Below are 14,319 nucleotides of genomic sequence, written 5' to 3'. Positions count from 1 at the left end.
AACATCTATGTCCATTACCTGACACAAAAATATGTTTATGTTACCTTAGAATGTTGGCTTATAACAAATTACAAATCAAGCACTAGCTCTAGATCGGGCCACTCGCATTTTTGCATCAGACACTGTAGATCTCATTGGCAAAGTTTCAGTTTCGCAACCTTACACGAGATGCTGCTAAATCCTTCAGGCTGGACCTTTAAGATACCATTCACACCTTAATTTTTGATTCTACAATCACACAACTAAGAATCAGTAGAAATACTCAACCTTTTAAATTTAGAGACTGAGAGGTGAGCTTCATAGTCTTGACTACAGTGCACTTCCTTAGCTCTCAATAACGACACACCACAGAGAGATTTATATGTAAAGACTTGGTGTAATGTATTGGAATGTATTTTACAGAATTACAAAGAAGTACAAAGTGACAGGAAAATCACGTAACTCATTTAAAATCTTATGTCTCAGAACACTGTTAACAACATTCAGAGCACATTTATGATCCGGAGTCTGAGCTGAGATTGTCTGTACACAGATCTCAACAACATCTCAGCTGGCGGCTAACAGTGCTCACAGCGTGAACAGCACTGACAAAGCTAATAGTGTTAAACTAAAGGGGAAGCATTAAGAGGTAACCCCTGTATGAGCAGGGATGGGAATCAAGAACTGGTTTTAAATTGTTTGAGATATCACATATCCATGCTTATCAGTTCCTTTTATTGATGCCATTTTCTGATAGTTGAGCGTTGTGAAATAATGACGTCAAACTCATGTCTTTACTACTGGAAAGAAACATGCCAAAAGGAGTCATGATGGTGAGGAAGAAACGGTCCAAGAGCTTCATTTCACCAAGACAGATGACAACAGTGCTGCTTGTAATGATCATCTCAAACTGGTGGAAACACCAGTAATGTGCTGAAAACAGCTGTCTGAGCAACAGGGGTTTAAATTCCAATACTGTCATATATTTGAAACTACACACGAGTGCCATGGCCTCCCTGAAGGCAGCACCCTTTTAGAGGGTAAATATCCTGTTGAAAGAACATTAGCACCAGGCAGCTACACTGTGGCCAGACTCTAAGGTAAGAAAATAGTTGCCTTGTGCTGGCTTACTCCTTTCCCACACAGAAAACTGATCAGAAATCAATAGGGGAATTGATAAAGAACAGACTGGTGAGCAGAAGCTGAAGCCAGATTTTATAATGTTCCCTTTGTTAAATGTTGCAGTTGTCCCTGGCTTCATATGAAAAGAGGAAATCTCTGCTCGCCGCTAGGCTAATTTATACAATGTAAAATGCCATAGGCTTGTGTTATTAGCATATTGTATTTGTGGGGAAAATGTGTCCAGATAAAGACAAGTGCTTTGTCTGAGAATACTGCGAGTTATAGTGAAACTGATTTGTGTACTTGTGTTTGAAAATGCCAGTGAGACACACACACACACACACACAGGGAATTACATGCACTTACATGCACATGCTGCTGGACAGTCTGCCAAAACAAGAACAGAAAAACTCGGACTACAACAAACACAGGAGGAGTATGATTTCATTCTTTGCACAGGACGCCATTCCTCCATTAAACTGTTACATAGCCTATAGTGGGTTGCTGCTCTAAAAATGTCCTAAGTGTCGTATACAGTGACTTGAATGTGCGTATGTTCTTTGTGTGAGGCAATTATTGGTACAGCGGTTGAGAAAATGTTCATCACTGTTCATTGTTACATCAAAATTTAGGCCATGGCCAGAGCAGAGGAGTGTTCTTGATGTAGTCCTGGAAGCCTGGGTCAGACCCCCACTTCTTCATGGCCTGCTTCTCCAGGATGGGGATACCGCTGACGTAACGCAGCAGGAACCAGACGAAGAGAGGTGATGCCACACTCAGATACTGGGAACCCTCCATCACTGATGAGGCAGAGAGCCAGAGGCCAGACCATTGCAGGATCTCTCCAAAATAGTTCGGATGTCTGCTGTAAGCCCACAGCCCACTCTGGATGAATTTCCCCTGGAGGCACAAGAGCAAATTGGACAGTATAGTTACACTGAGTGAATGATGCATTAAGGGTTGCACAGCATGAGGCCTGCTAACTTACAGCATTATCTGGGTCACGCTTGAAAAGCCATTTCTGCTGGTCAGCAATAGCCTCAGCAGCGAAGCCAAGGCCCCAAATAGTCCAGCCAATGTAGTCCCTCATTCCCAGAGGCACATCTCGCTTCTCACTGTTCAGCATGAGGGTGGGCAGGAGGGTCATAAATACCCATACGGCTGGGAGAAAGAGGAAAAAATGAATCATATTTAACCAACCTTGCCTTAATACCACCATAAACTAAATGCATTCAATTTACAGTAACCAACAGCTTCTGCAGTACCTGGAATAAATGCATACTAAGCTAGGCACCTGACAGTGATTTATACATGCAACCCTCCCTTCACTTGGGTGCTGAGTTGGTCAAGGACTACAGCAATGAGAAGAGGGTGTTCACATCTCTGCAAAGTACCTTGAATACTCCAATATACAAAGAAAGTCCCTGGGCTGTCTCTGACATTGTTGAACCTGCGATCATGACCGTCCTTCAAGATCCGCATGAAGAGGAATGTACCCAGCCTGCGGAGAGAACATGGTTAACGTCCACTCACATTAACCACAGGCATTATTCATTAACCTGACTCTAAGGTTTCACATCCATTAGTTCCTTCCCTGACCTCGCCAAGGACCCTCCATAACTCAAACTCTGCAGGTTTCAATGCAAGAGGATAAAATCAGCATTCCTCTGCTGGAGTTTTATTTAACTGTGCAGCAGGGAATGTCACCTGGTGTTGAACAACGGGGGTCAACACTGCCTTAACTTACCTGAGTCCCCATGCTGTCACCAACCCAGTCTGCACCTTCTGACGGACATGACTGGCTCCTCCCCAGATACGACTCAGGTGGGCAAGTAGTATAAAAGTGCCCGATCCTGGGAGAGTAAAAAAGACAGAGTGAGTGGGTGTGTTGAGACATGGGCACAGCGGATGGCTCTACCTGTTGCACAGTAAGGCGTGTTCAATAAATCTTTTACCCAGGATACTGCAGACGATTGGTTCCAAAGTTCAAGGGTAAAATATCCAGGAGCATAGCGCACGGGGAAAACCAGGAGAGGACGAGTCAAAGAGAAGTGTCAAGGTGATTCATTTGGGAAATTGTGAAAGAAATCAGTCATTTGTGTCGACAGGTAAGCTGCACTGTTCTACATGTAACGAATGATTTGGTAGTTGTCTAACTTTAAGCCTGAAGGCACCCCTGACTTTGTCATTGCTCGTATACTCAACTTTTTAGGCTCAGAACTTGTCACGAGTGTCAATCACCTTATTAAACTCAGTTTAATTTCATTTCTCAGTTTAATCTCTTACTTCTGAGTAATGTTTAGTTTATTTTTGCAAGGAAATAGCCATAAAAGAAACTCAATTATCCAAAAAAAAAAAAAAAAAAAGTTGCCGGTAACTTTTCTGTTGACCGGCTGACAAACTGTTTCCGCTCTAGAGGACATAATATCACAGTATTTTTAGGCGATACAATAAAGTTAATAAAAAAAAAAATAATTATAAAAACTTTTTTTTTAAAGTGCTGCTTTATTAAAGTTAAATTATGTATTTTTATAATAAAATAAATCAGAGTGGAACCACTGGTGCTTTTATTGTGAAGCACCTGGCTCATCTCAGGACAGAATTTGTCGTGTACTTGAAGCTCCTGTCAACAGTTAAGTATTAGCAGTTAGCGGAACGTTAAACCATTGCAGCAATACCGTTAAATATGAGGATTTATTCACTGTGAGCATGAACCTAGGTAACAACTCTCCAGTTCATATATTAATAATATTTCTGAGTTGCACTGGTGCTCCATGGTTGCAAAAATGCAATTTAATGGTTGCTGTTTGGAGCCCTGCAAAGTCAAAAACACTCGCCTCGCCTGCTCACACTATCAGACTGTGTGTGTAACATATCATGTTTGTGCCGGTGGCTTAATAAATGACATGACAATTTATACTCTGTGCTCAGGATATATTTTATACATCCCAAGTGGAACAAGCTGCAGTACATTGATTATCATTGGTATATAGCCCACCCCTGTTGTAAATCATGTTCAGGCAGTTTGAACTAGAGGTGAAACATTTTTTACAAATGCAAAAGTGAGACTTAGTAGCAGCAGTTACTTGTAGGGAGACTGTCTGTGTGCATTGATGATTGGGGCCCCTGTGTGGTTTGAAAAGAGGGCCCCAGGATCCCTCTGTACGCCCCTGCTGACACAGGACCATTACGTTAAGCTGATTGGAACTTCTTAAGATGAAGGAGGAGCTCTCTGGTGTTTCACAACAAAGCTTTAGATAACAGGTTTTATAATGATGACAGTTCAATGTGTGAGTGCACAGCAAAAACATTTTTTTTCCAAATTAAATTACAACTCATATCTGATTTATGGTTTAGTGAAGGCTGTTTGATCTCGTTTAAATGTGTTTCGCTGTTCTATCAAATTGAGTTAACGCCAATTCAGTTGCTCTGCAAAACAAGTCAGGCTGCAAAACCAGTCGGCACATGGCCTTCAGTCAGCACTCACAAAGGGAAATGATCACCAGTGTTGTTCATTACCTGCCAGATCATAAAACTTCTCGGTCCTGAAGGCAGCAGCCAGGGCCCAGCCGGCCCACTGGATGCCCAGGTCGGTGACGGCACATTTGGCCAGCGTGCTCCCCATGATCATGTCCTGCAGGTCGGCGAACAGCGCGGGGATCTGATAGTTTGTCATAGAGCCACTCCTCCGACAAAAACACATACATAAACACTCTGGTTAAAGTTCATCGCTGCCATTCTACTGATGGGAGTGGCCTGTTCGCAGGGAACTCTGGGTAGTGTAGTTATGAGAGGATTAGTGTGGTTCCACCTCTACAGCTGATGCAGGAAGCCTCCACAGGTCACACAGGGGCAGAGGTTTAATTTTCTTCTACTTAATACTTCTACTCAGTAATGGAGGAGGTATTCACAGCCTTTATTAAACATTAATATATTTCATAACACTCTGTAAAAAAAAAAAAAAGACTCCATTACAAGTTAAAGTCCTGCATTGAAAATGAACTTGAATAAAAGTGTCGAACTCAACTGCAATAAAAAAGCCCCTGTGAGTGTTTTAGTATTAAATATGATATTATTAGATTATTCTAACTGAAGCATTGATGTGTAAATAGCATTTTACTATTGTGAGGCGGTGATAAGGTGACATATGTATCATGTAATAATTTGTGAGATTATTACATGTTTGTGTGTAAAATCTTAATCTGAAAAGTAACAGTAACCACTGTTGGGTAGTAACTATTTACATTTAATGAAGTTACGTAATTATAATCACTTAGTACTGAGAAAAAAAATTAAAAACTACACAAAACAGATATTTTTGGCAGATAAATAGACAAGGAAAGGTTGTGTCAGAGGGGGTCCATATTTCTTTTGTAACACTGGGTAGTATGTGGACTGTAAATAAACTGGGTTTATTACTTATTCATTTAATTGGGTGGTAAATAGGTGGGAATAGTTGTATATTAGTTGTAAATAGATTTGGGAATTTGTTAAAATAATATATGTGTTAAAAGAAGAAATGTAAAAAAGGGGTAGATAGATTTAAATTTTACTTCTGCCCCCTTTTTGTACACTGTTATCTTTGTCTTGTGTTGTTTTTTAGTTTTTATTTTGGTTTAAAATAAAGTAATTCATTCATTCAAATGTAATTTAACTACATTCACCAATCAAAATGTTGGTGATTTCAAAAGGCTGATATCCAAATATATTCTTTTTGGTAAAAAGCCCATAGACTACAAAAGCATTCTGTTGCTTTAAATCTTTTCCACAACTAAACATTTGTTTGAAAAGTAATCAAAAAGCAATCAAATGTTATCAGTTACATTACTTTGATGAAGTCATTAAAATAGTTACATTACTTTTTTCCTTTTTTACAAGGTAATTAGCAATTTGTAGCCCATTACATGTCAAAAGTAACCTTCCAAACACTGACAGTAACTAATGCTGTCAAATAAATGTCAAAAGAACAATATCTCCCTTTCAATTGTAGTGTAGTTGCAGTATAAAGTTGTATATTGTATAAAATAAAAATACTTAAGTGCAAGTACCTCAAATTTGTAAATGAAATGTAATGAATGTATGTTTTAGAGGGAAACATTTTACAGCTATAGCTAGTTAGACAACTTTATAAATGTAATTTTACGAACAAAACATATCAGGAGCTACAATATATGAACTTTAGAACAGATTCAACCACACAGCAGTATAGACGGAAGTCAACTGAGCTTCACCTCCACCAGCTACAGCAATAAAATGCTGCTATAAAAGGGTGCTGGAGCCTATCCCAGCTGACACTGGGCAAGAGGCGGGGTACACCCTGGACAGGTCACCAGACTATCACAGAGATAGTCTGTGATAGTCTGGTGACCTGAGACAGACAACCATTCACACTCACATTCACACCTACAGACAATTTAGAGTCACCAATTAACCTGCATGTCTTTGGACTGTGGGAGGAAGCCGGAGTACTTGGAGAAAACCCACACTGACATATTATTTGAATAAATGATTAAAAGCAAATTAACATTGAATATGTAGCCTCAAACTAAACTCTGACAGGAGCCATTCTGCTGCATAAAAACTTCCTGGAAAATAAACTTTTTACTTGAGTTTGAATGCAGGAGTTTTACCTGTAATGCAATATTTTTATAGCGTGGTGCATTATCGCTTGAGTAAATGTTCCGAATACATTTTCCATCACTGCTGAGAGGCTTCTGGAGGCAACATGAGGACTTCTTTTTTACTACTTTGCTCACTGAGGTGAACATAAAGAGGATATTGAGATGTGCTTCACTTTCCCTGTTTTTGCCACCTCATCTAATATCATTACATTTAAATACTATTATAAATACTCCTATGAAAAAGTCAAGTCATGAGTTACAACAGAACAGAGACAGGCTGAAAGATGAGAAAACAGATTAAGAACTATTTGAATTAAATAAATACCTATCTATCTATCTATCTATCTATCTATCTATCTATCTATCTGACACGGTGCAAGCGTGTTGTACATTAAATATTAACATTTCCTCTCTGTTTCCCTTTATCATCAGGAATAAACACAGTCGAAACAAAACATGGCCGAGAGCGCGAGTCCAAAGGGCAACTCTGGTGACTTTGCTAAAAAAGTCCAAAGACAGCTGAGCAGAAGCAAAGAAAAGGTAACAGTGTGCAAGTTCTTGTTTCCCAGATAACAAGAGAGAGAACTTATTTAAGTAGCTGTTGCTCTGAGGTATTTTCTTTTTTCTGCAGGTGCTGCAAAAGCTGGGGAAGACAGTGGAGAGCAAAGACGACCAGTTTGAACATTTTCTCCAGCAGTTTAATGACCAGCAGGTAATCATCTTGCCGCTATGGGAGAAAATAATACATATGGAGTTACTTTAATGTGTGTGTGAGACTCCCAGTTAAAGGAACAGTTCAACCCAAAATCAAAAGTGCATATTTTTTCTCTTATCTGTAGAACTGCTTATCAGTCTACATTTTTTCGGTGTGAGTTGCAGAGTGTTGGAGATATCGGCTGTAGAGATGTCTGCCTTCTCTCTAACATAATGGAACTAGATGTCACTCAGCTTGTGGTGCTTAAAGGGCCAAAAAAATACATTTAAAAAAACTCAACGGTAATGTCTCTTTGCAGAAATCATGACCTGGTTACTCAAGATAATCCACAGACCTTGTTATGAGCAGTTTCATGTAGGAACTATTTTCTTTCTAGTAAACTACATCCACTAACCGTACCACGACGTAGAAGGAAGCATACATCTACTCAAGGACTGCCCATTCTTCCAATGGCCTAAAATTCTCCTGTTAGTCAGAAAAATGCCCTTGTGGACCAACAGCCGTTATCCCATTGTTCCGAAGTTCCATTATTCTGAAACACACACTACCTGCAGTAAGACAACCCAATCTTGAGTTTATAGCTATTGCTAATTTTCAACTCCTTTACATGTAGACCTAAAATGTTATTTAAAATATACAGTTTAAACCACAATACACTGCAAACATGGAAGGCACAATGAAATACATAAACCACAATCCACATATTACAACATACACACACATATATACACATACCACAGTACATATACCACAACACAAACATCACAACATATCTCACAATACATCTTCTACAATAGACATACCACTATACACATACCACAGTACATATACTGAGGTATACGTACACCAATACACTTACACTAATACCCCTTAAAAGTTTGAACGCATTAAGCTAAGAGTGGGTACAGCTCTGGTGTGCTTTTAGCCAGCACTTGACCTTTGTTGTAGAGGGTTTTGAATGAAACTAGCTTTAGGGATTGAGTGCTTTCAGAGAAATGGAACTTTGGAGAAGAGGGGATTTGTTTTTGGGATAATAGGCTGTTGTAGAAATGAGGACGCCACTAATGTTTACATCTTGTGCTATCATGACAACGAATCTCTTGGCCATGAGTAGATGCACACTTCCTTCTGTGCAACAATAGAGTTGGACCGTGTAGTTTGGTAGAAATAAAATAGCACCTACATGAAACTGCTCACAACAAAGCCTGTGGATTATCTTTAGGAACCAGGTCATGGTTTCTGTAAAGAGACATTGCTGTTGAGGTTTTCAAATGTATTTCTTGGCACTTTGAGCACAACACACTGAGTGCCATCTACTTCCATTATACTGAAGAGAAGGCAGACATCTCTACGGCTGATATCTCCAACACTCTGCAATCCACACCAAAACAATCTAGACTGATAAACAGCACTACAGGTAAGAGGAACAATGTGTATTTCTGATTTGGGTTGAACTGTCCCTTTAAACCTAAACATTTCCACTGCTGTCTCGACTGTGCATGCAAACACTGGGATAATTTATTGACTTTACTCAGAGATCAAACATCATTGAAGTCATAAATCTAAATGACAAATAATCGTGCAAACCTTTTGTCTATTTGCAGACTGATGGGAACCGGATATACAAGGATATGAGGAACTACATCAATGCAGTGAGAGGTGAAAATGTGTTATATACTTCAGAGCTGTAGATTTGTGTCCTCTGCAGGCCTCATACAGACAATTCTGCTTGTTACAGACATGCGTGAAGCTTCGAGGCGCCTTTCCCAGTCTCTGTATGATGCTTATGAAACTGACTGGGCTGGAGAGGAAGATTTAGGAGCCATTGTAGAGGTCTGTATGAACATCAGTGATAACATCAAACCCAGAGCAGCTCCTGATCTACCACTGCACATTTGTGTTTTACAAGTGCAAAAGCAGCAGGATTGCCAGGGGAACAAAACGCGTTCTCTCTCCTTCTCTTCATACATAATTAATGCAATATTTATGCTGCGCCTTTTAATAAGGGAGAGGACCTCCTGTGGAATGACTTGGAGGTGAAGCTATTAGACCAGGCCGTACGCACCATGGAGTCCTACGTGAGCCAATTCCCAGATGTCAGGGTAAGACAAGAGGAAGAAGGTAAACAGAAGCCAGACAGACAAAAAAAGGCCTGAGAGTAAACACACAAAATCCCAGAAACACACACAAGCAGCTCACACATGCACACACACATATTATATCTGGGTCTTCTCAATCTGCAGGAGAAAGTAGCCAAGAGGGGAAGAAAACTGGTGGACTACGACTCTTCCCTTCACCACCTGGAGGCACTGCAGACTGCTAAGAAGAGGGATGATGTCAAGATACACAAGGTTACTAATGATGACATGCACATCTCTTTTATGCTAATGTATTTCAACCTTTATTTGCTCAATAAATAAATCTTGAGATGAATTTACTCTGCAGGCAGAAGAGGAGATGAATGCTGCCAAAAGTGTCTACGAAGGCATCAACACTGAGTTAAAAGAGGAGCTGCCTGTGCTCTATGAAAGGTCTGAATATTTCCTATTATCATATGAGATGTGAGGGTGCACATGTTTTTAACATTCTGATATTTCTTCTTCCTTCTTAGCCGTATTGGATGCTTTGTGACAGTCTTCTCAGCTGTGTCAAGTTTACGAGACATCTTCTACAAGGAAATGAGTACGGTATGTTTTTCTGAAATAAGTTGGCACACAATATTCATTCTTATAAAATAGTTTTTTTACCAATCCTTTTTTCTTTCAGCTCAACCTTGATCTACAGAACGTGATAAAAGAGCTGCAGGCTCAGCATCCGGACAAAGTGTTTGCTCTGAAGGGAATGCAACGGTATGTTTTTCTTCTTATCTTAAGACATTATGCTTTAATAGTCGGCAGTTTGGGGGGAATAGTTTACCTTAAAATGGTATCGTCTACTCATGACAGTTGAAGCTCTGCTAAACTTTATGCAGGTCACACTGTAAATTAGCTGCAAGTCTCTTCTTCTAATTCCAAACAGACAGTGGGCTTCGGCGGTATCTGTTTTGTCACACCTTCATACCTTCCTGATAGTTTATGGGGATATACGGTTTCTAAAGATAATTATTGAGTGGCAACCTCTTGGGCTGAAAAATGAAGCCAACAAGGAAGTGCCAAAAGCTGCAGCTCTTTGAATGGCCACTTGAGGCTATCCTCACAGACCCCCCATGGTAAAATGCGCAACTTTACAGCAGAAATAAACATGTTTACAGCCTGGTACTGGTCTCTGTTGCTAATTTACCCCCTCATGCAACTGTTCAGGGGGTGAATTTTTATATGACTCACCTGTTTGTGTTTTATTAAGGTTTAAAGTTATGTATATCTAAGGACGGGGGCTTTGAGTGACAGGCTGTTTGCTGGTGGTGTCCTTTGCTCCTCAGTCAGAGCTCCACCCTCTCATCCAGATTTGGTCACTTCTGACTGGCCAAGATGTCATTGTCTAGGCTACTGCTTAGACAAGTCTTGCTGGGTTTCTTATGGGCTACAGAATGATGACTAGATAGGAAATAAGCGCTCTTCTTGCTGGAGGACCCAATGAGACTTGTTGCCGCAGATTCCGACACATCAGTGGGCTGTACAGAGATGTCTTGAATAAAATTATGTGGCTAATAAACTGCTTTTGTAGTTGGAAGAAGCCATATCAAGACAAAGTTAAATGTAGCAATACTCTTAAACAGGGACAGAGTCCTGTAACGTTATCCCCACCACTTGCAATTGCCATCTTTCTCAGCTCAGTTGCCTGTTTCGCTAGTAGAGACTGACCTCTGGTGGTGTGTGCTGTGTATTACATTGCCTCAATGCAGCATCTCTGTGTCAGTTTAATAGAGAGAGGAGCATCTATATTTCTTACAGTATTAGAAAGAACTTACCTTCAGGATTTGGCAGTCTTGGAACCCAATGGCTTTCAGTCTGACGACAATAAAGCCTCTGGGGGCAAGGGACAATATCAGCCAGTGGATAACTAGGGCAAGACTTCCTCTTCCCTGCGCCACTCATTGAAGCTAATCTCTAAAAAAACCAAAAAACCCATCTGCATATGAATGCAGATACTTTTTTAAAAAAGCTAATATAAAGCCAACTTTCATCATAGTTGACTGGTTCCGAGATTGCATTTCAGCCAATGTGTCTTGCCTCTCCACACTGACTGTTTACCTACCAGAAACTAGAACCAATATTAAAATCTTGTCGTATTGCCTACAGAAACTGTGTATAGATATTACAGTATACCATAATACCTTGATACTGCCCAGGCCTAGTTTACAGGGTTGTTTTTTGCAGCCACAAAAATCTTCTTTGCCATTATTCCATGTTTATGGCCAAAACGTTTCACTTTGGATCCAAAGCTGTAATATTTACTATATTACTTGTTATATTTTCATGCTGATGATGCCTTGGATGCTATACATCCCACAGACAAAGTGCTCTCCAATGAACCTTTATTTTATGATGAATATGTCTCCATTTGAGGATAGGAGCAAAATATTAATTTCCCTTGCTTTTTGTCTGATTACTCTTGCAAAACTATTCCAGGTATGGCTCCCTCAAGAGACGAACTCTGATGTCCCCTAAGGCCTGGAAATCCAGCTTCTCTGATTTCCACAAGAGCTACAGTCCTAGACCGAGCCAGAGGTTTAGCTTCAGGTCCCCGGACAAACCTCGCCACAGCACTCTGTCCAGAGAGAGCAGCATCCTTGCAGTTACCCCACAGCCACCTCTTCCGGAGGACCCCGTCTCTGAGTCCAGGGACCTGGATGCAGGATCAAGCCACAGTGAGACCCCCAGTTCTCCTGCACAAGAAGATGCTGCAGCTAGAAATGAGCTGAACTCAGGAGAAGGCAGCAACCAGGTGGAAGAGGAGAAGGGCAGGAAAGAAGAGAAGTCTGAGCCTAAGCCTCCTGCAGAATCTGAAAATAAGGGAGACGGTGAGAAAGCTCCACCAAGTGACAGCAGCTCTGAACTGAACAACTCCTGTGATTCCGTGAGCTTGGAGATTCAGCTGTCTGCAGCAGATGACGGCCCACTGCACATTGAAGAGGACGACCTCGACACTCCTAAACCAAACGGGCTGGAGAATGGTGAAGTTTCTGGGTTGAAGTCTGACACCAAGGACCTGAGCATTCCTTACAAGGTCTGTCATTTGATTAGCTGAGGAATTTGTGATGCACACCTCCTCTGTGTGTACACTATTGTTTTCTGTCCCGACTCTCCTATTTAACTTGACTTGTCTTTGTGTCCCATCTAGGATGCTCCTGCAGAAACACAGGCATCTCTGGACTCAAAAAGCACAGATGTTTAGCGTATTAAAACTCTAGGTTTGTATGTTTTTCATGAAAAATCTGTCACATATGATCAATGCTCTTATTCCCTTCTGTCTTGTTTCTGTATTTGACGGAGCTTTTTATAAATCTGTGTCTGCCATGTGTTGATTTAACCAGAGAAGCACAGGAGAGATTGACATCAACAGCTGCACAAGAGAAAAAATGTGGAGACAGCCGCACTGAAGTGTCCATGTGTGGGGGGGAATGAATGATGGACTGTGCATTGACATGTTGGAGTTAGTTTTCTTATTTATCTTTTATTGAAATCAGTGCAGAGTATGAGTAAAGTCATATTTTTGTAATAGCCTTAAGTATCCCTTCAAAAGTATAGATACATGACAGGAGGACCAGACTTAATCCCACAGATTTTATTATATTTTGCATCAAACATTTTAAAATCAGAGTAGTTTTTTATATGTGTATGAACACAATGAAATGCGCTGACAGGTTTACATTGTAAGAAAACTTTCTTACTGACTGCAGTATGGTCACCGTGTGCAGATGTACTGTGCTGTGAACTTCATTTCCCATTTCAGTTTGAATTAAATGTAAGTATGTTTGATCTTTTTCATGCACAAAACATGAACATGTTAATTACTGTAGACATACACTGATGATAAACTCCCTGTAATTACGAACAATGATCATATTTTGTATTGCGTTTATGCTAATTTGTTGAATATGCATACGTAGACATACAGAAACGATCATGAAATGTGTACACAATAAATCCCTCTGTCTTGTTTAATTTAATTTTAAATAAGGTGTCAACAGCTGTGGTTTCTTCTCTGCCAGTGGAGGTTTTAAAATGACAGGGACAAAAACAGTGAGCTCTCACTTGGCCCAGATTTCCAAGATGACTTCACTGTGAACTCAACATGACCTACATTAATGGAGAAGCAGAGAGATATGACTTCCTGCTTTTAAAGTCATTAATCTAAAGCGTTTAAAAAAAAGTAATTGGGACCAAATGTCTAAATAACACATAGTTGAATTCCAGAGTTTAAATGTTGGGAATAGTCTGGCTATGAGGGGTCAGCCTTTACCGGAATATGTAGTTAGATTATAGAAATGTGCTTTATTTATTATAAGAAAAAGACATTATGTGAACTTCCTGAAATGTGTTGTGGTCAATTGAACCCAGTGTCTCTCACTTCCTGAACTGGAACAAGGATTTTTATTATGGTTACAATCAGGATGCAGAAACCACTTGCTGATTGAGTTTATAGGTGCTTCTGAAATATGATCTCAAATGTGGCACTGATACCTCCTGTCCACCAAATGAGCACCGGTTCTTGAACTGATGACGTTCAGGATTCTTGGAACCTCGGTGTTATTGAGCAAACCATCCTGCATTTCAGCCAGTTTTAAGCTTAATCATTGTCATCAAGCTGAGCCAGAAAGCAAAGTTTTCGATTTATTGGTCCATCTACGTCCCAATCCTCACCTATGGTCATGAGCTCTGGGTAGTGACTGAAAGAATGAGATCGCGGAAACAAGCGGTTTCCATCGTAGGGTGGTCTGGG

The 14,319-nt window shown here is 40.3% G+C and overlaps 2 protein-coding genes across 2 annotated transcripts; one reads left to right on the top strand and one right to left on the bottom strand.

Moving 5' to 3' along the window:
- Positions 1 to 693: 693 nt before the first annotated feature.
- Positions 694 to 4,844, bottom strand: LOC117258479 (uncharacterized). The gene is made up of 5 exons (XM_033629439.2): positions 4,621 to 4,844; positions 2,849 to 2,954; positions 2,496 to 2,602; positions 2,090 to 2,262; positions 694 to 2,001 (listed from the first exon to the last, which is right to left on the bottom strand). Exons 1-5 carry the CDS (start codon positions 4,802 to 4,804, stop codon positions 1,723 to 1,725), a joined length of 849 nt encoding a protein of 282 aa, XP_033485330.1. The 5' UTR covers positions 4,805 to 4,844; the 3' UTR covers positions 694 to 1,722.
- Positions 2,963 to 13,546, top strand: bin2a (bridging integrator 2a). The gene is made up of 13 exons (XM_033629438.2): positions 2,963 to 3,209; positions 7,155 to 7,262; positions 7,354 to 7,434; positions 9,042 to 9,096; positions 9,176 to 9,270; positions 9,444 to 9,539; positions 9,681 to 9,788; positions 9,883 to 9,968; positions 10,049 to 10,124; positions 10,204 to 10,286; positions 12,006 to 12,603; positions 12,718 to 12,787; positions 12,911 to 13,546. Exons 2-12 carry the CDS (start codon positions 7,179 to 7,181, stop codon positions 12,769 to 12,771), a joined length of 1,416 nt encoding a protein of 471 aa, XP_033485329.1. The 5' UTR covers positions 2,963 to 3,209; positions 7,155 to 7,178; the 3' UTR covers positions 12,772 to 12,787; positions 12,911 to 13,546.
- Positions 13,547 to 14,319: the final 773 nt, after the last annotated feature.

This window comes from Epinephelus lanceolatus, chromosome 8 (assembly GCF_041903045.1).
Source record: "Epinephelus lanceolatus isolate andai-2023 chromosome 8, ASM4190304v1, whole genome shotgun sequence".
Taxonomy (NCBI): domain Eukaryota; kingdom Metazoa; phylum Chordata; class Actinopteri; order Perciformes; family Serranidae; genus Epinephelus; species Epinephelus lanceolatus.
Note: the sequence above shows the minus strand (reverse complement) of the source record. Positions and strands in the feature narration are given on the sequence as shown.